Genomic DNA, 25,679 nt, shown 5'->3' on the forward strand with positions numbered 1-25,679 from the left:
ATTCCAATAAATTGTCACCTTACAATGTCAAATGAAAATTAACCATTTATTTTTTCTAGGAGAAAAGATAAAGAATTTTTGACAGCGTGAAATAAGTATCAAACACTTTCATTAATTGAAATTAAAATATAATATATATTTTATTTATTTCTTGCTAAATCTTTTAAAAGAGCCACTTTTTGCAAGCAAATTATAAATGAATCTCTCTTTAAATACGTTTTTTTTTATAGTTTTCAGTGCAGTATTTAAATCAATCCGTCATCTATACTACCTCTATATATGGATGACTGGATGCCTGTAGTAGTGGATACATGGTGTGTTCATTAGTAAATCAAGCGATATTTTTGGAGTATGAGGAAGGTGAGTGGACGACTGCAACAAATGAGTAAACAATCGGCCTCTGAACTGGAGACTTCCGCCGCCTATCGATCCCTAATTCAAAGGATGAACGATACCGCCCGTAAGAAATGACGCAAGGCGCCTGTGACGGCGCTACAATCTTGTGGGACGCACATTGTATTAGGTGATTGAGAGGCTTGTGATTGTAAGGCTTAGATTTGTAATTTTCTTCCCTTTTCAATGATATTAATTTGACCACAATTCAAAATTCTTTCAGAATTAAATGACGTGAGGATTGAACAATAATACAGTATAGAAATTTATTGAAAAATATTTTATTCTGGCTAAACTTTAATACAAAATAACACTTACCTAATGAACTCTGAATCTCTGGGTGTCAATACACTCTCACAACTACACGATAAGTATATATATATAAATAACACAACGCCTGCGACACACATTTAGAACTTTAGGCCTCCATTGACTTTTTTAATGATTGTTGTAAAATATTTAAGTTAAAATATTTACAAAATGAGATATATTCTTGATATATAAATTGACTCGAATAAAATACATAATAAGTACAAATAGCAGTATGCAAAAATATGTATATAACTTGTAGTTTTAATTTTTTTATTTTCGCTATTTCATATATAAACTCATTAGGTATACAAATCTCAAATATGATAAATGGGATATAAAATTTTCAGCTTATGATTACATAACAAATTGTTCAAAATGGAACAAGTAATAAAAACCTATTTAAAAAAATCAGACATGAGGTCTTATGATCAGAAATTTTATCATATATTATATGACATGATATTCTGTCACTGACATGATATTTTTAAAAGCGACAGAAAATTCTCGACAATGACATAATATTTTTGACAATGACATTCATATTTTACAGTATATTATGATATACTTGTGACAAAACTTTTTAATTACATCTTTATTAAAATATGTTCTAAAAGTACTCAATAAATTGGTACGAAGGATATCTTCCGTTCCTTATACATAAATACATTTTTTATTCTTTTCAATATTTATAGATCATATTATAGCCGATTCAGTGCATGTATAAAAATGTTTTTGTGTTATCAGCCTTCCTAATCATTTTATCTTAAATGTATACTATAAATGAAAATATGTTACAAGTTAAAAACTGTACTCTTGTAATAAAGCTGTTTTTAACTTGTATTTATTTTGAATAACAACATGACTGTACAAATATGACACAAACAGCAACATTTTCTTAATTATTTTGTTCCCAAGAATTTTGAAATTATTTGTTGATATAACTTTAGAATATATTAAAAATGAAGTGTTTTGAAAAATAATAAAATTATGGTAATATTGGCTAAGTATGAAATTGCTATTGATTCATGTACATTTTAGATATATAGTCGAATTAATTTAATCGATTATATTAATCGATATAAGACCGAATGACAGAGACAAACTATTACTCAACAAGGCTAGTATCACAACCCTAGTACTGATGTTATTAATGAACTATTAGTAGGCCAAAATTGTTTCTGTAACACAGTTTGTTTTGGTATATGTTAAGTAGATTTAAACGTATTATTATATTTATAAAAGTGGACGCTACGTCATAAAACCGAACATCCATAAATATTAACTTGTAACCCGAATAAATAAATAATAATTTATGTTATACAAAGTCGTAACTGTCTGGAAGCGTCCGAGCGATTCTGTATCGTGTACTTCATGACTATAAGGTTTAGAATAATGTTCACGGCAGTGAGCAGTTACATTCCGTTGTAGGCGGGGCCGCCGCCGCCTTCCGGCACCACCCAGTTGATATTCTGAGACGGATCCTTGATATCACACGTCTTACCTAAAAAAGAACATAATATTAATTAGTTATCTTAGTTTTCAGCAAACGAATTGAGCAAAAATATAGACAACGTATAAAACCAGAGCAGTAGGTGCATTTGACGTAACATTATAACAAAAATTGTTTTCCATTTACTCAATTGACAGTGTCTATACAATACGAAAAAAAATTATTTAACTAATAGTGGTAGAATCTGTAGTAGTAGTCAGCCTAGTTAAGAGACAAACTAGTCTACTCTCATTTTCATTCTTCCTCTCATTCTCATGTGTATGATGTCTAAAACATGTGCCAATAGGTTTGTCATCTATCGTGTGAATTTGATAGAAAGAGATACAAATACTTTACATAAACGGGTCTATCAATATTTCCGTTTGTAATGTGTATAGGGAGCTAATGTATCATACTCAAATGTAAGATGATTGAGATGAACTTAATTGTACAGTAGCGTGTAAAATTTTGTAAACATTTTTGGGTTGCTTATACTATTTGATAAATAATCTGAAGATGATACTGATACGTGAGTACGAAAAATATAAGTCTATCACAAAATATATAATTAATATAAATATATAGAAACTATCATGGTTAATTCCTGATGAATTCATCATGATGGGCTAACTGGCCTGTTTTCATTCTCATCTATCACTTTTCACTGGTGCTCTGCCAGCGCATCCCATTAGCGCAGGCGGGGTTACCATACTATTTTCGACCATCCAAAAAAAAAAAAATATATATATATATATACAACAATATACTTACAATGTATACAATTTTGTGCGTTGATTTGTAACCTCTGTCCTTCGCCACTTTCTAAAGGCACGAATTCGTATACACCTGTAACAACAATAAAATTTGTACAATATAAATCAAATACTATACATTCATATAAATCTAAGAAATAAAAAAATCTAAATCTAGTCAGTACATAAATAGTTGACTGATCAGAGTGAATAATGATAAACATAGAATCCTTACTAATATTATAAATGAAAAAGTGAGTTTGTTTGTTACCTTACAGCCCCTTAACAACTTAAACAATCACTGTGTAATTTGATATATACGTAGGTGGAGAAGGTAAGGAAGGAAAGTAGCCTATATTACTAGTTATCCCGGTCATACGGACGAAGTCGTGGGTAAAATCTAGTTATCAATATACTTAATATACCCAAGAGTCGTCAAATAAGAAAAAATATACTTGTTAACATTTTCAGATATTTTTAATTTCTTAATTTCTTTTTTTTTTTTATATTAAACAATCTTTTTATCCGCTACTTTGTACATGTGGATTTCAGAAGTTGAAAAACAAAAATTTTAGTAAATTTTCACTGCATTTTACCAAAAAACCACTATGCGAATGACAAAATATTTCTTCACACTGATTTAATTTTAATCCAAAAATTTCTCAAAAAAAATTACCCAAAATTGCGAAAAAAATACCCAATCTGGCAATGTCGATTAAGTGTGGACCTAATTGCTAAATAGTGCTGTTTATGTACTGCTATGCAGTACTATGTACCAACCTGCCGGACAAAACCGTGCCTCGGGTCCGTCGTACACGCCTAGGTTATTCTTGACGGGCACGGTGTCGTCGCGTAGCGTCAGGTGCGGCGGCTGATCCGCCTCGTGGTTTGTGCCTGTGACATTCAAACGTTACACATTATTCCCCTTATTTATAAAAACGTCAAACCTTTCATCAAACTATTTTAGCTATTTGGCTATATCGTGTCTTTCTTTAGAGTTAAATTCCCAATTTGAAAAACGAAATTTTAAATTTATTAATTTCATTCACCTATATTTCTCACCTGTATCCCACCAGCATAAATCATCAGCGCAGACGGGGTCTTCCATTTTTCACAACTTAAAGTTAATAAGTTGACTTGGGTACCTCTATTCCACTCCTGTTTCATTACTAACAATCCGACAGAGACAATTAGATCAATATATTTAAAATTTATTTACCTGTCAACGCAACCGAGGACAGCAGATCGAAAGTGATGACTCCGTCAGGCTTGGGGTATTCTATTGGCGTGCACTCCTTTGCCGGTTTCAGCTGGGCATGATCCGCACCTGATATACCATTCAATGAGTGTATACGTTATATAATACGACAATTATTTAAGCGACTTCAAAAAGAAGGAAATTCTCAAACCATTATTATTTATGTATTTTTATATGTTTGTTACCTCATAACTCCACTTTTTCACAAACTTCACAACTTTTGTCTGAAAGGATACACCTACAGATTGGTCCCGTAGATACATCACATATCCCATACATTTTATCAAAATCGGTTCAAAAATTTAGTTTTTAAATAACTGGTTTTATATTTAAAGTCGATTTTTTTGTGGGACATAATCTTTTTTTTTTTTATAATAAATACCACGCAATCATACCAGTCGCCTGTTCCATCAATTTCGGCAAACAATTAAAACATTACCAAAGCCTATGCTTGCCAACTCGCCTGCCAAGCATGGCAACTACTGTTAAAACCCGCTAGTAGGGGAGGCCTATGTTCAGCAGTGGACAGTTAACGGCTGACATGATATGGTGACTTACATATTCACATTGTTGATAAATCCTAATTACTAACAATATGCTAAGTGGATTGTAAAATAGAACAAAAATGAATCGTACCACCATGGCTGAAAGTCCACGGCTCCTTGCCACGGACCAACGTTGAGAATGCGGAATAGGCGACACCTCCATACAAGCCCAACTTAGTGTGGAACGATGGACGACAGTTGCGTACTTGCTGCAATTTAGACCATTCATTAATAGTGACCCTGTGCAGGCAAATGTAGTGTAGAACAACTCCCAACTGAATAGAGCTACGACCGTAAATGTGTTGCAGAGAATAAGCTGTTGCAGCTTGCTCTGGCTCGTTTCTAATAGCAGTATATATAAAGGCCCATTATACAAATTTATTCATGGCATATATATATAAGCCTGCCAAGCGTGGCAACTACTGGCAAAACCCCCGAAGGGGAGGCTTATGTTCAGAAGTAGACAGTTAAAGGCTGATATGGTGATGATGATAGTATTAACTCTTTATTGCTCTCTAAAAATTAGAAAACATGTTAAAAATGTGCTTTTAAAAATGGCCTTATCTAAAAGAAATATGTAATGTTGTTGAACTCAATTATCCTTATTTACCCATTTTTTTTTTATGGGTGAAAATGGTATGGTAACCCCGCCTGCGCTAATAGGATACGCTGGCGGAGCACCAGTGAAGGGTGATAGATGAGAATGAAAACAGGCCAGTTAGCCCATCATGATGAATTCATCAGGAATTAACCATGATAGTTTCCAGAGAGAACCGCGTGGAGGTCGACCTGGTTGGATATATTGCTTATTTACCCTATTGGGAAACAGATGTAAAGGGCAATTAACTTATCGCCATTCCTGAGAGCTAAGGCGTTATACGTCTTGTATCACAGTTACAAATATTAAACAACAACGAAATCAAAATTTAAATCCATACCTTCAATTCTTTATAAACATATGAATCTTTCAATTTGTCTTCATATGACGCTGGCACGACTCCCTTATCGTGGGTCGCTTCCCCAGACAATACAAGATCCATCGCCGCCTCAGCCGCTAACATACCTGAATATAAATATTTAAGAATTAACAAACCCCATAGTTAATAACAAAAAATATTTATGGATGTTTAGAGATTGACAATTTCACTGACATAATGAATCTTGGTTTAAATGAAAAATTACTAGAAACATTAATACAATGCTCTCATTTAGCTTCTACCTAGGTTTTCCAGGAAAATAGGTAATAATTTTGATAAATTTGATAAACTCATCATCCTTTTTACTTCATGCTTGTTTATACACGGAAACATTTACCTATAAAAATTACCAGCAAATTAAAGGGTTGCCAGCATTTAAGATTTGTTCTAGATAATGGTGTTGTAGTTATAGTTTTGATAATACCTACATTAAACGAAAGTTTATTCTTTGTTCTATACAACATAGGGTTACCTATAAAAAAAAGTGACCGCAAGTAAGGGTTGCCACCTGTTGATAATCAAGTCTCTACTGTACTCTACTTACCGCTCTTCATGGCATTGTGCGTGCCCTTAATCCTGGGCATGTTGAGGAAGCCGGCCGTGTCGCCGACCAATAACCCACCCGGGAACACAGGCTTTGGTAAACACTGCCATCCGCCTTCAACCAGCGCTCGCGCACCGTACGCCACGCGTGTGCCGCCTAAGGAAGAAATGGTAAAAATATAGAGAAAGAGCTAAAATAATTGTATACATATCCAGGGATGGTAGAACATATCATTTTTTTACGAATGCAATCAAGCAATAAAATATTTCTTTTATAATTAGCATTAAATACTTCTAAAATTATACCTTATTTTTCTATTATTAATTTTATAAAGAAGATAATATTTAATTTTAGCATTAAATTATTTTTGTAATGTGTCTTATTTATATACTACCAATTTTGAAAAAGACATGTCAAAATTGTTGACTAAATAAAATACAAAAATCTAAGGATCACTCTTCCTCTCTCTATTTCTAACGCACATAACTGGTATAAAGTTTTATTATATCTTTATGCAAAAGTATACAAAAAATATTGATGATGTCACCATTCAATTTCACACATTTAATCTAATGTGTAAATACTAAAAACCGCCCGTACACGTTTTCCAGTTAATTACCACCTATCTACCACTTAGTACTATTAAAAATAGAACAACATTCCAACAGATAGATACAATGTAATAGATCTCTGAGAATCAATGTATATTATTCTTAAAGGGTCATTATTTATAAATAGCATATTTTATCACTATCATACATATAATAAACTACTTATGTAAGTATATTTATGATAAGAGATGTAATCCTTTACAAGATTGGCTACAAAATTACATTCAACCTTTGTTCCCACTGTAGAAGTGACTACTTTATTACGCCATCTAGTAGATGTTGCAATCACTTTTAACGTGGAGGTGTGACATATTCTCAACAAATATATATATATTAAAATAATGAATTTTGTACAGTACATGGTTAGTGTGGAAAAAAAGGGTTTAATTATAAAATACGACCAACATATTAAAAATCAGATAGTGTTAACTGGTCCCTCCAAATCTTTAGTTGTTTTTAAATATGCAAATTACTTACTACTATTATGCTTTACTTACTAATATTATAAATGTGAAAGTAAGTCAACTTGTTTGTTTGTTACATCTTAGTACTTTCACAGCCAACCAATCATCATGAAATATAGTGCTATATGGGAGGAACAAGAACTTGGGCTACTATTTAATCTAACCAATCGATATATCCTGGTTACAAGGACAAAGTCGCGGGTAAATGCTAGTAACAAAAAATACCTTCAAACATAGGCTTCACATATGGATGCAACTTGAATCTCTGGAATTCCCTGAAGGGGCTGATATATGGGTTGCTATAATCGAGCCCCACAACGAACCCTACTGCCACCAGGGGCGCTTCCCCTTCCTGAACATTGAGGTGGTATATAAATGAACCACCATAGGTGTTCTTGTTGAGAGGCCATCCGATGGTGTGCTCCACTAAACCTGGCTGGTGTTTCTGGAATTAAAATTAATAAATTAAAATACTCATATCTTCAGAAAAACGACAAGTGCATCTCTCTCTTCTATATTAAATACTTAAATAGAAAGAGACACGGTCATATTTTCATCAACAATAGAGTACAGTACCTAATTGTATATTTAACCTATTCAATCTACAATGTTCATTATGTTGATATTTTTATATATAATATATATTATTATAGTTAATATGCACAATAAAGCAATATAAAAAAAAATTCGATACAAACCCTAAACCAAGCTGCTTGGTCTACATGGTTACTATTTAATGGATGAAAATAGAATGATCACCTCGCCTGGGCTATCGATATATGTGAGCAGGGCACCACAGAGATTATAGGTGAGGATGAAAGCAAGTCAGTTGGCCTATCATGGCAAATTTTACAAGTATTATATCGAAGGATGATATCCAGGGTAACCGCGTGGAGGTGGACCAGACAGGATATGTTGCAGCAATGAGGCTGTTGAATCCCATTACTTATAATCCCTTTCCCCCTAATCAACATGGTAGTAGTAAGCTAATATGTTATGACGAGATCCATACCAGTAATGAAATATTAATGTGTTGTTTTGTAAATATGAATAATAAGGGGGGGAAAGGATTGTTAGCAATGCCCTATCAGGTCGACCTCCACATGGTTCCCCCTGGAAACCATCGTGAACAATTCTTGTTGAATTTGTCACGATAGGCTAACTGACCTGCTTCATCCTCATCTATCATCCCTCACTGGTGCCCCGCCGGTGTATACCAATAGCGCGGGTGGTGTTACCATTCCATTATCACCCATTAAAAAAAAATATGAATAATAATAATATTACCAGAAAAAACAAGATCTAGCCTGTTTTCATTGGCATTTGATCAGATATTTTTAATAAAAGAAAATATTATTGTTTACAAAATACATTGATAATATTTATCACTTCCAAGAAATTAAATTGTCAGTAAAATTATTGATATTGGACTAAGATATTGTCTATCAATGATATGTGGATTAAAATTACAAAACTGAACATAAATATTTCATAAAAAATATTTTTTAAGCATACCTGTCTTAATCTTAAGTATTATTAAATTTGATCAAACAAAATATTTACATATTATTTTCTTTTACAAAAATGGTTCCAAACACTATATGTATGGTATGCTAACCAAACATATAGTATTTGGAATTGAAAAAGATTTTTTTTTTTATATGACTTAGAATGGCAAACAAGCTTATAGCCTACCTGATGGAAAGTGATAACCGTCGCCTATATACATGAGCAGTAACATAGACATAACAGAATATACTGTTTCGCCCGAAGATATACTTTAATTTTATGGGTCGCGAGTAATTTCTAATATAAATTCGATATAATTGTTCCTAACTAACAATTAACACATATGGCGTAATCAATTAATTTAAATTAAATAACGAACAAACCTCAGCTGGGACTTCCCATAGTTCTTTTAGACCAATACCATAAGTTTGTGGTTCACTGTTCTCTCTGAGATTATACCTCTTTGATAACATCTTTGTCAAATGACCATGGCACCCTGAAAAAAATTATTTTTAATAAATCATTGTTTATTTATTTATTTTTTCTATACACAATCAGAAAATAAAAACAGCACTGAAAATATTATAATAGGTATATATTAAAATATCAGTATTTAATTAAATTTTATATTAATTTCTAACCACCTAATAACATTTGTAGTAAAATGTATCAAAATATTTTTTACAAATATAAAAATATAAACTTGAGAAGTAAATGTACTTTCTCATTCAAACTTGAATGATCAAATAGTTTATATCCTGATAAAAAAAATAGCCTGGTAGGTAGCAGTAGAAACCAAAACATGTTTGCCGGGCCACTAGTATTTTTATATAATTTAACATACAATATTTATAAATATACTCAAAATATATAAATAGTAATAACAAGTACCATAAAATTAAGAATTTTAATACTATTATTAAATAATTTAATTTTTTTTTTATAAATAATAATATATACTTTATCCTAATTATTAAAAAAATATATAAATACGAATTACAATAAAATATATTACAGATACTATAATATATAAGATAATTTGCGAAATACACTTGTTTCCAAAAAAATGCATTAAGACAATCTCTCCAATTGTTACTTGCTACATCTAAAAGGGTTTATAATGCTCACTATAGTAATATGTCAGCAGACATCATTGTAACATTATGGAATTCAAACAAACAAATATACAATATTACTTTTGCATGTATCAATTAGTCTCATTTTGAATGATTCCAAATCATTAATCATATGCTACACAAAAGCATCATAAGTGAAAAAACCTACAAGCCCTGTATTCCTACTATGATATCATCATTATAAAAATGAGTTGATATAATAATGAGTAACCAAAAATGGTGATAAATTAATCGTACCCTCAGCAAAAATACTGATTTTGGAATGGAACTCCATGCCCCGTTCGAACATATCTTTTGGGCTACCATCTTTTGCGATGCCTACGTCACCGGTCGCTACGCCCTTCAAAGAGCCATCGTCACGGAATATTAAATCGGCGCCTGCGCAGCCTGGCCATACCTGAAAAATAAAATTTATTTGTTTATATATTTTTTTTCTTTTCCTATAAACAACCACAATTTTGGCACTACATTGGAACATTACTCTTCATAGAATAAATAAATCTCACCTACCATCATTAACTGCTACCCCAAAAGTGTATACCATTAGCCCTGGCAAGGTTACCGTTCCATTTACATTCCATAAAAAAAGTTCAATGAATAATTTATATAGATTGTATTTATATTATTTTTTCAGCTAAACACTTGCCAAAAGCTGGCTTAAGAACCTTGCATCTGGGTGAGACTTGGAGATATGACAGTTCTTATGAGCTATGCACCTTTGCCCCCCCAGAATCTGAAATGCTCAGAATCACATTTCTTTTTCATTGAATCCAATACCCTATTATGTCCATGGTACTGCTCATGTCTATAGGCGACGGTTACCACTTTCAATCAGGTGGGCCGTCAGCTTTTTTGCCATTCTAAGTTGCATAAAAGAATCCAATCTTATGTGATTTTCCAAAACACTCTCCTTCTTGTCCACTAACGACTTATACATCGACCTATATCTATATCATTAATTATTGTAAGCCTTTAGATTAGACAGTAATATCTGGTGTGCAAATATAAATTAATTGAGACATTTACACAATAGATTATATTTAAATATTGATTTTAGGCATATCGATTTTCTTATCACCGACATCTACTTGGCCTCTAATTAGTTAAAATATTTATCTTTATGTAGGTACAGGTAATTAAAATGTGATAAATATTAATATTTTAATCTTTTTTTTTTGGAATTTGAACCCATGCCTATAGACATGTTGGTGCCAGTATACTCACTTAGATACTTCTTAAAAATATAGAACCTAATTTTCTGTATGAAAATAATTATCTTATTAATATAGTAAATTTTTTACTAGACAATGTTCATACATGAGAGATATTAAATATATATATATATATATATATATATATATATATATATATATATATATATATATATATATATATATATATATATATATATATATATATATATATATATATATATATATATATATATATGAGGGATCTTAATAAGACCAATAGATGCCAAAACAACAATATATAAAAATTATGACTGTCTGTCTGTATATTTATTCTGGCATCACAAAAAAATTACTACACCATATTAAATGTGATTTTTACAGTCATATTCCTGAAAGTGTAATATAAAAACTGATTGATATGCTATCTCGAAGTGGCCTGTTTCATTGGTTTTACTACTTCTGAAATCTATACAGACGAAATAATTGAGCAAAAAGAAATATTGTAGAATATTTTACACATTTGAAAATATTTCCAAACAAGATTACATATTCGCTACTGTATATTAAGTGGCAATATCAGTAAGATACTTGTGCTTTACCACTAATCCTTACAATAAATAAGTGTGCAAGTTCACAACTATTATCAAAGTGACAATATTTTCAAATTTACCTCAGCACCAGCTGCTTCTGCTTGCTCAGACAGCCACCGCACCAAATGCCCAAGTCTTACTACATAGTTGCCATGGTTGTACATAGGTAAACCTACAAGCAATTCAAATATAGTTAGTTTCATTCTATATTATTTACTTGAAATTTGATTGCAGAAAGAGCATGTACCTTTAATCTATGTATTTTAGTTCTGTATAGGTTTTTTCTTATAATTTTTAATTAGTGTAACAAAATTAAATATATAGTTTAATAATATAAAGGTGATTAATAATACTATTTACAGGGTGAAATGGATATCATAAGAATACTTAACAATCACAATGATTATTGAAATATGTATCTAATTACATATTGAGAAATAGCTTATGTACTAATAAAAATACATCAATAAGTACTGGTAAAAAAAAAATTAAACAAATATACTTATTTATATTACTAATATAAAACAACTAATAAGGATATTTATACATTAGCTACTAAGATATAAATGTTGGATGGATTTGGATAAAATTTGGCAGATAAATGGATCCCGTTGTGATTTACACATATGATACTTTCATTCTACTTTCTTTAGATATTAAGATAGTAAGAATCAGTTTTAAAATATTTTTTCCTAAAAGTAATTATTATTATACTATGATGATTTCTATATATTTAAATTATAAAATATATAATGTAATTATAACTATGATAATTAGTATGATTATACATACCAGGAAATACAGGAATAGGTATCCGACCACTCTTTGTTAGGAATCCAAACTTATCGGATGTAACTGGTGTGTTCATTGGTGCTCCCTTCTCTTGCCAATCGGGAATCAGCTCATTGAGTGCTATAGGATCTACGCATGCACCAGAGAGGATGTGCCCTCCAGCTTCAGCTGCCTTTTCCAATAAAGTTACTCTTACTTCCTGTAATAAGAAATGTTCATAATATTTATTTATTTATTTACTCAGAAACAGGTATAACAATTTAGGTTATACACATAGGTTTAAGTACAATAAATTAATTTATGTAATTAGAATGTGAGAGAAAATGAGACATTTTTACATTTTTAATGCATTATGTATACAATAGAAAGAGACAACATCATTTGTAGAATACAAGACATATATACATATGTTTGCAGGAGCGGAAAAGACTAAGAGGGAGGACTGGCATGATAAGTAGTAAAACAAAGCTGAAAAAATTTGTCTCAGACAAAAAAATTAAAATAACATAGTAGTAATGGCATACATACGGCACCCTTCTCCTCGGCTATCTGCCGTGCCCTGATAGCTGCCGCCATGCCTGCTGGGCCTCCGCCAATTATGAGGATATCTGTCTCCTCTGCCACACGCTCCATACTTATATCTAAATAAATCAATATTAATGTTTATGAGTAATAAAACATGGGTACATCTAAAGCACTAGTGTTTCTGCTACCAAATACATGTACTTTCTGTTTGTTTTTTAGTTTAAAATTTTCAATATGTATATTTAACTATCTAAACTAAATAAAAAAACAGTATAAATATATTATTTATTTGCATTTTATAAAGTGTATGTCTTCCATAAATATGGGGATTTTCTTTATCACATTGTGAATAAATATTTTATAAATATAGCAACTTAGTAAAAATATGATATCTGGTTGTTTTTATTAACTTTATCAATAAAAAACAAATCTCGAGGTTATCACATACCTTTCCATCTTGGATCCTTCTCCCTGGGATAGATAGTGTAGTGGGTGGTTATTTTAGGATAAACATCCGAATACAACCTCCTAGCAGCATTCGTTAGCCTCCCCACTAGAAATAATTACCAATATTACAGACGAAACAAAAACAAAACAAATGACTGGAGTTTGAACTTTGAACCTTCAGTTGTTTTTAATTTATTGCATAACAGTAAGTTATTTAAAACTTTTTGTTTGATCAATAGCACATAATATTATCCCTAAATTAGAATAATTCACATCTTTAATTTTAAAATAAGAAGATTTCACAGTGAAACAGCTGATAGAAATCATAAAAACAACTTCCATATGACAGCCGGCAACCCAAGTTTTTAGATATTGAAAAAGTAAAATAATTAATTACCAACCAATTCTAATTCATGTGATAAATTTCAATTGCAATTTAGTTTAAAAAGTTTTTACCCTGACGAGCCGAACTAACAAGTGCCACCGCCATTTTTTACATTGATAGAAATTGTTGAATGATCATCGAATTTTGTTGACTTGTTTCAACTCAATAGTAAACTTGATTGAATTAATGACATGAATGAAATGGAATGAAAGAACGAATGAAACAAGTTGAAGCACAGACTATCCTAAACATACAGTTTACATATTATTAAGTGTTGAGTAAAATAATTTGTTCGTAAAAAAATTACATAGTTAAGCGTTGTGATTTTTTATTAAATAAACCTTTATCCTATCCTATGCTAATATCCTTTCTGCACATAAAATAATATAGTCAAACTGAGAATAAAATTTTTTATAGTCGTTTGTAATAATACAATATTTTAATAAAAAGACGGGTGCCAAGATTGTATGACGAATAAATATAAAAACAGATGATAATAATATCTAAAATGTTAATTTGTTTAATTTCCTGTACTAAATAGTGTAATAATATATAAGTAATGTATGCAAATATGTAAGTGGTTTATTAATTTAGATAAAATGTACATACATAATAATAGATAATTTTGTTACGCTAATTGGCTTGTCTTGTCCTTAACTAGAGTATCCTTAAACCAGTAACTATTATAAGAAATTAAAAAGGGACATTTAGAAGCATAATCCGAAACACGTAGACCAGAGCAATTATTAGAAAAAAATTGTTAGTCATCTTATTTAATTTCTGGTAAATTCTTTAGAAAATAAAGTTAACTTTTTCAAATTGATTTGACTTTATTAAATAAATAAAAATGGGATGGTATTTTTTGCTGCGTTATTAGTCTACACCAAAGATTTACAAATGGAAATTTACTTCTTTTTTTAGATTCACACTGACTAAAGCATAATCGTATTCCTTCCTAAACGAATCTCTCAATGGAATTAGAATAGTTCGTTTCGGCTAGCGTTCGCACTTGCTCACATGACAATGAATTCTGTTTCATAAATTAGCTCGCTAGTCACTTGTCTAGGGTTCCTAATTCGATTGGAAATCAACTTATAAATTCGTGTGCGTGCCTACCAGTATCACAAAAACAATAAATACCTAGTAATTCCGAAAATATTCACGATTAAGCAAAATAGATAAAACAAATACTGCAATCAAATTTAGTGCACTTGTAATAAAAATATATCTGTGCCAGATATCTTTTCTTTTTATACAACTTAGAATGGTAAACAAGCTGACGGCCCACCTGATGCACAGTGATAACCGTCGCCTATAGACATGTGCAGTACCATGGACATAACAGAGTATACTGTTTCGTCCATTGATACCCCCCATGTGTTGCCATTCCTGAGGACTGAATTCCTCTGACTGTAAATTCAGCATATCCCTTGAAACACAGCTATGCAAACACAACTGCTCCACGGTTGAAACACGAATGGGACAGAGGTACCCAAACAATCGACTTTTGTACAGAGTCTCTCCAATAACACAAGGATAATAAAACAAAGTGTTGTTATCATACTTATTAAATATTTATTTAAAAAAAAATCTTAAATTAAGTTAATATAAATATTGAAAAATGTTTAGATATACATGTTGTATCATCTACTTCACTGGTTTCATTTGCCACAAGCCGTCGTTAAGATAATGACAGTTCTCAATTCCTACGCCTTTGTTCACTTTAGCTCTGAAAACAATAAAATAAATTTATTATTTCCTCGAATTAACCTCTTAAAAGAAAAATACATAATATAATAATATAATAAGTATCTATCCATACATTTAAGCTATACATCCAATTCGAATGAATAAATATCTATATAAGTACTTGTAACCGGCGAGTGTATATGAAAAGATTAATGAAGTAGAGGAACTGAATAAGATCTGTTTGAATTGAAGCATTTGGCGTTCCATTATTTCTGCCTGCCGTGATAGATATGTATGTATGTATGTTTAAGAACATCGACGAAACAAGAATAAGAATTCTTGAATTGAAAGAGGGTTTACAATTCACTTGTATTTTTTGTGCGTACTTTGTGATACTGTCGCAAAATTCAAACCGATTTTGTTCTTTTTGCAATCTGCAGAGTGTAAAGGCAAAGTTAACATGAATCTAATGCGGGAACACATTAGATTCAAGTTAACTTTGCTGTGACTGGTGCCACTATTTTTCTGCAAATTACTGTACAAAGAAATATATCAATAACGTGTATTCAATACGAGCAGCGTATAAATATTGATAGAGAACAAAATGATTGAGTCATTTCAGCTTCCATTCTGTTGCTGGCAAGGTTTTTTACCACTCTGCTCTCCTTGACATGTGGCAAATAAATCTACCGATAGACACATTTACGTTAGCCCACACAGGAGAAAGAATAATCCCCCGGATGCTTTCTCTAGAAATTCGGAGGCCCAGACAAAGCATTTGTCTCGTCTGGGTAAGACACGACAGACTTCTCGTTGTGTCTCATTCACTCCCACGTATATTTATCGATAGATTTATTCGTCTCTTGTCTAAGGGAGATTTGTAAACACCGTGTTAGCAACTGTGTTACCGGTCACTAAAAATACCCATCAACACATAGACAATATAAGAAAAATTATAGGTAATTCCATGCCCGTCGACAAGGTCTACACGACAATAATCAACATTCTAATCCAGTATATAAAAGTATGAATTATCATAAATCAAAATACATGTCGTCAGTAGAGAGGGCAGTCATTCCAACAGCTAGGGCGTGCTCTTTGCCCTCCGCCATAACGGCGACCACCTGCCCCTTTTCTACGGTTGACATCCTTGCACCGGGTGACGTCAACCCTGGACACATTATGTTGGCACCACTGAGCACGAAGCGGATAGCACCTTTGTCTACCTGCTGCATTGGTAGGAAGAACGGATCTGAAATGAAATAATAATAAAAAATAATTAAATTAATTAACTACTCCTGTTTATAGGTGACGGTTATCACTTTCCATCAGGTGGGCCATCAGTTTGTTTGGCATTCAAAGTTTCATAAAAAAAAATTAATACAATTATCGCCGTGGGGTGTTGGCGTAGGAATGAGCTACTGCTTCCTTTCCCATGGGTGTCGTAAGAGGCCAGTAAGGGAACTTAATGGTCTAGGGATAAGCAGCAGCGTCCACACTAAAACACTATCACCAAAGCCTAACTGCGGTTGCCAACACACTTGCCAAGCGTGCAACAACTGGCAGGCGAACTAGCAAGCGCAGTCAGGCTTTAGAAATGTTTTAGAAGGGACGCTACAGCCCGTCCCTCGCCCTCCTTTAGTCGGCTCTTATGACACCTATAAAAAAGGAAGGGGTGGCTTATTCTATATCGGAACCACAGAGCCATGTAATGCCGTAGTCTTTTTTTTATATACAACTTAAAATGGCAAACAAGCTGACGGCCCACCTGATGGAAAGTAGTAACCGTCACCTATAGACATGAGCAGTACCATGGACATAACAGAGTATACTGTTTCGCCCATGATACCCCCCATGTGTTGCCATTCCTGAGGACTCAGATGTTATTCCTCTGTACCCTGTAAATTCACGCCATATCCCACCCTTCAAATCGAAACACAGCTATACACACAAGAGCTTCACGGTAGAAACACGAATGGGACAGAGGTACCCAAGCAATCGATTTTTATATAAAGTCTCCCTCTCTATTTATTAATTTCTAAATTGGCAATTCAGAATATTAATCGTACTATTATCACAGTATATAATAATTTCTATGTGCTAAAATATCTACTTTGACACCTGACACCTGACCTCGTGTATACATTACATGTCATAAGCTCAAACATGAATGGTCTAATTCAATTACTTCAATTATTAAGGTAATAGATACGTCATAATACATATAATACACTAGCTGACCAGTCAAATATTGCTTTACCCACTCTATATTTTCTCTGATCTACCTTTACCTTGTAATTAATTTAATTTTATCAGTTTAAAAATTGTCGCAATATTGTACACTGTATCCGCTGACATTGATGCTTCTTTCCACTTTGGGTTTGCTGGAAGAAAACTCTATTAGAGTGAAGCTCGCCTTTGTACTTTTGATTTACCTCTGTCATATTCTTATAACTAGTGTGTACAATAAAGAATTAAATAAATAAATAAATACCTTTCAATTTGGAACTAACAATATATATAATATTATATAAATATAATATTTGCCTACAAAATTTCATTAAAAAATGAGAATGCCATACGGCATTAAGCTAGCCCATTGTACAAATTTTATTGTGCAATTCTAACTACTCGTAATATATATGCATCGCATCGTATTTATAATGCGTGAGTGTCTGTTTGTTTGTTACGCTTTCACGCCTAAACCGCTGAATGGATTATGATGAATTTTTGTACAAAGATAGATGTGACCTCGGAGATAGTTTTGGTACTTTTTCTTGCAAAAAAACTTATAGGGGGTGGGGTGAGAGAGGGTATTATTGTATGAAACGTTTTATTGCGTCGTCCGATTTACTTCAAAATATTGCAGAATTATCGTTTATTCATAATTAAAGTATACATTTTTTTCTCAAAGTACTCGGTAAAGAGAGTGGATTTCTTTTTATAACAATTTTATCACTGCCTATACCAACAACCAGAATTGTCGAATAAAATCAATATTATCGCGAGCGAAGCAACGGGTAAAAGCTGGTATATAAATAAATATCGGTTTTACGGTTTCATATAATATTTTAGCGGTTTTATATTTTACTAACAATCAAAGATTTCATATTTTTACTGTTTACACTCCTACAATTTGAAACAAATCAAAGAACAGTAAATATCAAATAAAGTTGAAAATTTTATAGCTCCAACGTCGTCATAACCTATTTTCGCATTTACGATTTCCACGACACATATTTTGTAGTGACGCCGCGTGCCAGTTGTCCCCATTGTAATGCTTTCCTATGGGGTCGACTGCCTATTTACCTTCTAGCAAATCCATATAGTCAGATCTAATCGTGGATCTAATCGCATTGATTAATGAAATTACGTCTACAAAACGAGTCAACGACCGTCTAGGGCTTTTTTATGTGAATTGTGTTGAGTTTAATGTATTTATGTTAAACTAGTTTTTTACCCGGTACTTCTTACACGTTCAGAAAAGTAAAACCAATTAAATAACCATCTTGTAGACATCGTATCAAGATAAAACATATACAAGATTATAAGTGGGACCATCAGAAACATACCAGTGAAAACTGCATTCAATTTGATGCAGTAGTTTTTGCGTAAAGCCGAAACAAATAGATATACAGACAAAATTTCAAAAAAAATTTTTAGCTTCTGTTGGGCTTCTATCAACCTTCTTTTTTTTTATATGTGCTATGTACAGACATGATCTGGTTATCATTTTATTATAATAGTAAGATGAACTGCATCTCCTGTGTTTAACGACGTGAAATAAAAAAAAGATATTCATATGATGCCATTTTTTTATAGAAGTTCGTGCACTAACATCAACTTAATAACTTTACGGAAATCTTGACAATCAGGATTAGTTAGGTACCATACATTTCAGACATACATACACATTAAACGCACAGAATAATCTATAATACAAGTACTTAATTTTTATAGGCACCTAATTAGATATTACCTTATTCATATTTGCTAAACGATGACGTTTCTTAGATGAAAGGCCTTTTTATAAGCTTTTATTGAACTTGCTTTATTTATTTATTTATTTTATCAACTGAGTGAACTTTACAGTTTCCCAATACGCTCACTTAGGAAAGCATCAGTACAGTAACACGTATGTATAATTAAATGGAATAATATTAATTAAATTTAATTCATACAACAATAATTAAATCTATATCTTAAATCTCTGAACATAAACACTTTGTGGTCATCCGGCGAAACTTCAGCAACTTGAAGGCAAACACGTCTAATTGCAGATACCATCTCGAAACATCATTGAGTAGCTTCATTGCAAGAGAGAGGGAGCTTGCTTAGCCTTTATATATACTAAAGCAATCTTTTGGGTTTAAAATTTGGAAATGGATTTTTAGTTTTAGACTAAAAGTTCCTTGTTTCAACAATATACAAATGAAACGTCGACCTTCGTGGTTAGATGGAAACTATCATTTTAATTCCGTGATGAGATCATCATGATAATTTAAATAGACCTGTTGTCATTTTTTCGATACCCTGAATCTAATTACTGGTGTTCCGCCAGCGTAACCCGTTAGCGCAGGTGGGGTTACCATTCCATTTTCGCGCATTAAAAAAAAGCGAATCTTTTTTGAAGAACCCTTTTCTTTTTTGAAGAACACCATGCTGTAGTCTTTAGAAAAACCTCGGCAGGGAGCTCATTTCCATAACCTGAGCGTTCGTGGAGAAAAATCTCTGAAACCGCGCTTTACGGTATAGAGTTCAGTTATTTGCGTTGGACTATACAATTCGAATAAAGACATTGCTAGCCCTAGAAATCTATAAATAGATAGAAATACTAATGTACTTTATCTAATATATCTAATTCAATTGTAGATATACCTATATTCATTCACAAATTCATTGTTAAAAGCATGTCTTACATTTGTGCAATAGACGAAGCGTAGGCATCCAGGGTCCTTCACGATGGCGGAAGAACAACAGCTCGCCAGCGCTGTTCACCATGATCTCAATGTGGTCGTGACTGTAAAGAAAATCATCCTCATTTTGAAGTATTTTTTATTTATTTATTTAAATATTACTGCAAATAAACTATAAAAAAACTAATAATCTAGTCACCACCCTAGAAGTACCTGTGTGGCTGTGATCTGTAAGTGACTTATATGAATGTTGTTATTTTTTAGTTTTATATTTCCCCAAATCGACATGAGTGTGAGAAAGATCACTTTTCACAGGGCATACGTCTTCTTAAACGTACATACGCGGGGGTAAGGGATTGTAAGCATTGGGGATCTAACAGCTCCATTGCTAGCAATAAACCCTATTAGGTCAACCTTCACGCAGTTTCCCCTAGAAACCATCTTAATTAACTCTTTATGAATTCGTCACTATGAGCCAACTGACCTTTTTCAACCTTATCTATCATCTCTCACTGGTGTCCTGCCAGTGTATACCGATAAAGCAGACTGGGCTATCTATTCATTATCACCCATTAACCCTTCTTTGCATGATTTTTTTTTATTGGTGAAATAAATCAAGGCGATATAATTCATGTTCAAAATTAAAGGAAAAATGGTTAAAAAATAAATTTGACAGCTATTTTTTTGCAGTTTTTTTACAATGGGCATTAAAAAGATATCCAGACACGATCACTTAAAGTGAACTTTGTCTTTTATATAATTTTTGGGCATGCAATGTTATGATGAAAATTTCAACCATCATGCAAAGAAGGGTTAAAACATATAACCACAAAAACTTATACACGAAAACACACATTTTTTATTAGATGGCCTTAAAAAATAATCATAATCATTTTACTATTTTAGGTGTTATTTTGCAGAATTCTATATCACTAGCTAATTGACTACAATTAATGATAGTGGAATTAAACAAAATAATTCTAATCAAATAACCAGTAATTATAAACAAACCAATGTCTGCATGAGTATTTTTTTTTTTCAACTATTAATTTTGTCCTAATTAGAGGGAAATACCAGGATATATAGCCAGCACTAAATAAAAATAAATTTATCATTATGTATTTAGATATTATATTAGGTATTTAGATAGATATATATATAATTACATGAATACATATTTTTTTCTCGCTCGATAACAATTGTTTTCAGCGTCAACAAACAAACGACAATAGCGATAACGAAGTAATTTGAAATGTAAATTTCAAGGACGATTTCATAAAACAACTCGACGAAAAAATAATAATATGCATCCGCTTATTTTTTTTTTTTTTACAACAGACATTAGATATTTTCCTGGCGGATTAACTTTTTTCTTTAGTTCTTACGCTACATAATACATCTAAAACTAGGTTAGGTTTTTTTATTATGGGTGAAAATGGTATGGTAACGATAACTCCGCCTGCGCTAATGGGATACGCTGGCGGAGCACCAGTGAAGGGTGATAGATGAGAATGAAAACAGGCCAGTTAGCCCATCATGATAAATTTATCAGGAATTAACCATGATCGTTAATTTTTTTCTTCCCGTGCGAAGCCGGAGCGAATCACTAGCATATAATAAATATTTACCAGAGGGAGACTTTGTACAAAAGTCGATTGCTTGGGTACCTCTGTCCCATTCGTGTTTCCACCGTGAAGCAGTTGTGTTTGCATGGCTGTGTTTCGGTTTGAAGAGTGGGATAATGGCGTGAATTTACTGGGTACAGAGGAATAACACCTGAGTCCTCAGAAATGGCAACGCATGGGGGGTATCATGGGCGAAACAGTATACTCTGTTATGTCCATGGTACTGCTCATGACTATAGGCGACGGTTACCATTTTCCATCAGGTGGACCGTCAGCTTGTTTGCCATTCTAAGTTGTATAAAAAAAATGTTTCAAACACGTAAATTTCTAAATTAACGTAATTCCACTTTAATGATGCACACATATTCAACAGAATAATTGGTTACCTATTTCAGACGATCCATAAACAAGACACACAACAATGATAGACGTAAATTAGTTCTGAGTAGGTGGCCTAGACGTAGGAGTAATTCTGCTTCAATGAAATCTATTAATAGAGACAATATTTTCTTTTTTTTTTTCTGTAAAAAACTAGTTCTCAAAGCAATTTGAATTTTTGTCTGTCACCGAAACTCATAATATGTAAGTTTCTTTTTCAATTATATGAAGTGGCAAAGAAGTTAAGGACTCAATTAATGGAAAGTGGCAATAGTGTCATCAGTAAATACTATATGTATATAATGAATTGTAACTTAATTATTGGTAGTCGTATTAAAAAAAAAGTTATAATTTACATAAATTACAATTTACTTACTTTACAATTTACTTAAATTATAATTTACATGCTGAATATGATTGTATATTGGCTGAATATGGAACTGTTTATGTATTGTATAAGAACTGTGTCATTACCTATTCAAAGCTAAGTATTTCATTCTAGATGTTTGTGCCCGTACAAAAAAAAATATTAAACGCCTCATCGACATGTAAAACACAAGTTTTTTTTTTGTTACTTTAAAATTTATCAATTTGGAAAAAAAATCCATTTTAAACTGTAAATACAGGTGATGAGAGAACATAATTATAACGGCGACCCTAAATAATTGGTATAAGGGCAGGAAGATGATGCTGATGGCTTAAAATATATTTGTAGGAAATTTTATTTTTTACTAGCTTTTACCCGCTACTCCGTCCGCGTGCCCGAGAGGCACAGCGTTAAGGCGTTGTAACAAACAACCTTCTCCATCCAAAGGTTGCCTGGAAGAGATTGCTTTTAGCGATAAGACCACCCATTATTTTCTCAGTGTGAACATTTATTGTATTGTTTGTATTAATAATAAGTTTACTACTGTAATCTTTTAGAGAAAACAATAAAGAGTATCTATCTATCGACACATTTATATGCCAATAACTCTATCATAATCATAACAAAGTATTAACAATGTACTATTACTAGACATGGGTACTTTCCCCCCTCTTAGATTACAAAGAACTAACGTTCCGGCCCGGCTTGGCACGGGTAGATAGAATTTTCGAAAATAATATTTAGCCTAAGTTATTCATTGATAATGTAGCTTTCAAATAATGAAATCTTTCCTCTTTAAAAAATTAATATAGACTAGTATAGATGTACATTATACTACGTCTTTGCTCGCCTTATAACTGTTACCACTTTTACAATTACCACACTAGCCACGCTTGGTATAAAATTTCATTTCGAATTTTACTTTTTTTAAATTGGTGCATATGTATCATATCTTACAACGTAATGGCGATGAAAAGAAAATATAGAAGTATTTGCATGTACTTATGTAGATTTCTTATTGCGCGACAAACGTGCATGTGGCTCTCCTGACGCAAAATGATTCCCGCAGCCCACGAACACTAGCAATACCAGAGGAGATCCCAACGCATATTTGGCCTTGGCCTAAATATAGGTAATAAAATATGTATGAATAAATAAGTAATAGACATTACCATTTGACGATCCTAAATGTATCCTTCTTGGGCAGCACCTGATCGATGTAGTTCTCCAAATGGGGATATAGTTCGAGCAATCTAGTGCGAATCCCTTTCTGTACAGAGGACTTCAGCTGCTGGACACCCGATATGCTTTCCTTTTCATCGAATCTGAAAATATAATGAAATACTTTTTACCCGACTGTCAATCGTTGGTTTTTTTAGCAATTTTCAAAAAAAAGAGGTTCAATATAACACAATAAGGTACATGGACAATTTTTCGACTTCTTTTTACAATTCTTTTTACAGTCGAAGTTGTTCCATTGTTCGTTTGAATTTAGTGACGATTGAGGCCGTCGTTTTCTTTTACAAAGCAAAACCTATGTGTCTACACGAAATTCCGCGTTCTGAATTCAAATATTTTCATTGTAAGAAAAAAAACAGGCAACTTAGGAATATACTCTTTTTGAAATCGCATCCGTTTTTGTAATTTAAATGCGGAAAACTCACACCAGTCACTTCAGACAAATAATCAGAAACGCTAAAATGGTGGACTCATGCTGGCAGACTAGCACCTGCCTGTCATTTGTACCGTCTTCAACTTACAACCTGCGTGGCATTTTAATATCTCACCGACTTCATAATATGCATTTTGCTATATTTATATTGAAATATCTGTATGGCCATAATAAATTGTAACTAGATGAAGTTTATCTTGTGTGCGTGCGTGCGTGCGTGTGTGTGTCTGTGTGAAAATGAGCAAAAACAAGTTAATAATTACATCTAATATTTGATTATAAATAAAGTCTGATCCTACATGTGCATGTAAGTACAGACTTTATGAACAACGCAATAATTACGCACAATATTGTTCATTCGACCAACAAAAGAATATTCTTTGTCATCATCACGTCAATGTTTACACTAAGTAACAACTAAAGTAGGGCAAGCAGGTACAAGGACTCGCTTCTTGGTCTAAATCCGACCACGCATTCGAATAATAGAAATCACATCTATACATAAAGATTTTTTTCATAACGAATCTGTCTGAAAATGACTACCACAGCCGATGATTGGCTGAAATACCAAAGTGTACATACATACATACGAGTACATACATATCTATCACGTCTGTCTCCCATTAGAAAGAGTGGCGTGACGGAGTATATACTGTATGATGGTTGATCAAATACTAGATGCATGTAGATGGAGCGTCGTATATCAGAAACATCTCAAACACCCGACTAACGTGTTGGTTCTTCATACTATACTAAAACATAAAATAATAGTAAGATCAGCGATTTTTTATTATTATTATTGTAATAAAGATGGTTCCAATAAAATCAAAATTAATACAATTTTATACTTTTCGAAAAGAGTACTTTTTTTATATAAAAAAAAAAAAATGTTCATCAAATCATTCCTAAGGAGTAAACTCAATATGGAGGTTATTGATCTAAGCTCGCACGAAAATCCAAAGTCTCATTATTCATTAATTTCACTGCCATATCTCCCCTTTCAAACCGGAACATATCACGCAAGGAAGCTCGACGGTAGAAATAAAGTCTCTCTCCCTTTAATTTAAGAAATAGAATCTATGAGTAACATTCCTTTTAGAATCGATCCCC

The 25,679-nt window shown here is 32.4% G+C and overlaps 2 protein-coding genes across 2 annotated transcripts in view; both read right to left on the minus strand.

Moving 5' to 3' along the window:
• Positions 1 to 658: 658 nt before the first annotated feature.
• LOC113512033 (electron transfer flavoprotein-ubiquinone oxidoreductase, mitochondrial) lies at positions 659 to 14,134 on the minus strand. The gene is made up of 15 exons (XM_026895789.3): positions 13,994 to 14,134; positions 13,539 to 13,643; positions 13,094 to 13,206; positions 12,566 to 12,764; positions 11,854 to 11,945; positions 10,228 to 10,387; positions 9,238 to 9,350; positions 7,571 to 7,790; positions 6,271 to 6,426; positions 5,688 to 5,812; positions 4,841 to 4,958; positions 4,166 to 4,273; positions 3,727 to 3,840; positions 2,966 to 3,040; positions 659 to 2,206 (listed from the first exon to the last, which is right to left on the minus strand). The coding sequence occupies exons 1-15, from the start codon at positions 14,025 to 14,027 to the stop codon at positions 2,118 to 2,120; spliced, it is 1,821 nt and encodes a 606-aa protein (XP_026751590.1). The 5' UTR covers positions 14,028 to 14,134; the 3' UTR covers positions 659 to 2,117.
• Positions 14,135 to 15,474: 1,340 nt separating this feature from the next.
• The window catches only part of LOC113512151 (malignant T-cell-amplified sequence 1 homolog), a 42,608-nt gene continuing 32,403 nt past the window's right edge, over positions 15,475 to 25,679 (minus strand). Inside the window, exons 2-5 of the mRNA XM_026895955.3 lie at positions 24,070 to 24,222; positions 20,531 to 20,631; positions 16,662 to 16,863; positions 15,475 to 15,651 (exon numbers count right to left, since the gene is read on the minus strand). Of these exons, the coding sequence (XP_026751756.1) occupies positions 15,570 to 15,651; positions 16,662 to 16,863; positions 20,531 to 20,631; positions 24,070 to 24,222 (538 nt within the window). The 3' untranslated portion in view covers positions 15,475 to 15,569. The remainder of the gene's footprint in view (positions 15,652 to 16,661; positions 16,864 to 20,530; positions 20,632 to 24,069; positions 24,223 to 25,679) is intronic.

The sequence above is a fragment of the Galleria mellonella genome, unplaced genomic scaffold (assembly GCF_026898425.1).
Source record: "Galleria mellonella isolate WM207_F2 unplaced genomic scaffold, CSIRO_AGI_GalMel_v1 utg184, whole genome shotgun sequence".
Taxonomy (NCBI): Eukaryota; Metazoa; Arthropoda; class Insecta; order Lepidoptera; family Pyralidae; genus Galleria; species Galleria mellonella.

Coding starts and splice junctions, on each gene's coding strand:
- LOC113512033 (XM_026895789.3), bottom strand. CDS start 14,027: ATGGCGGTGGCACTTGTTAGTTCGGCTCGTCAGG. Junction 11,946..12,565: donor ACCTATTCCTGTATTTCCTG/GTATGTATAATC, acceptor AATTGCTTGTAG/GTTTACCTATGTACAACCAT. Junction 7,791..9,237: donor TATGGGAAGTCCCAGCTGAG/GTTTGTTCGTTA, acceptor TTTTAATTCCAG/AAACACCAGCCAGGTTTAGT.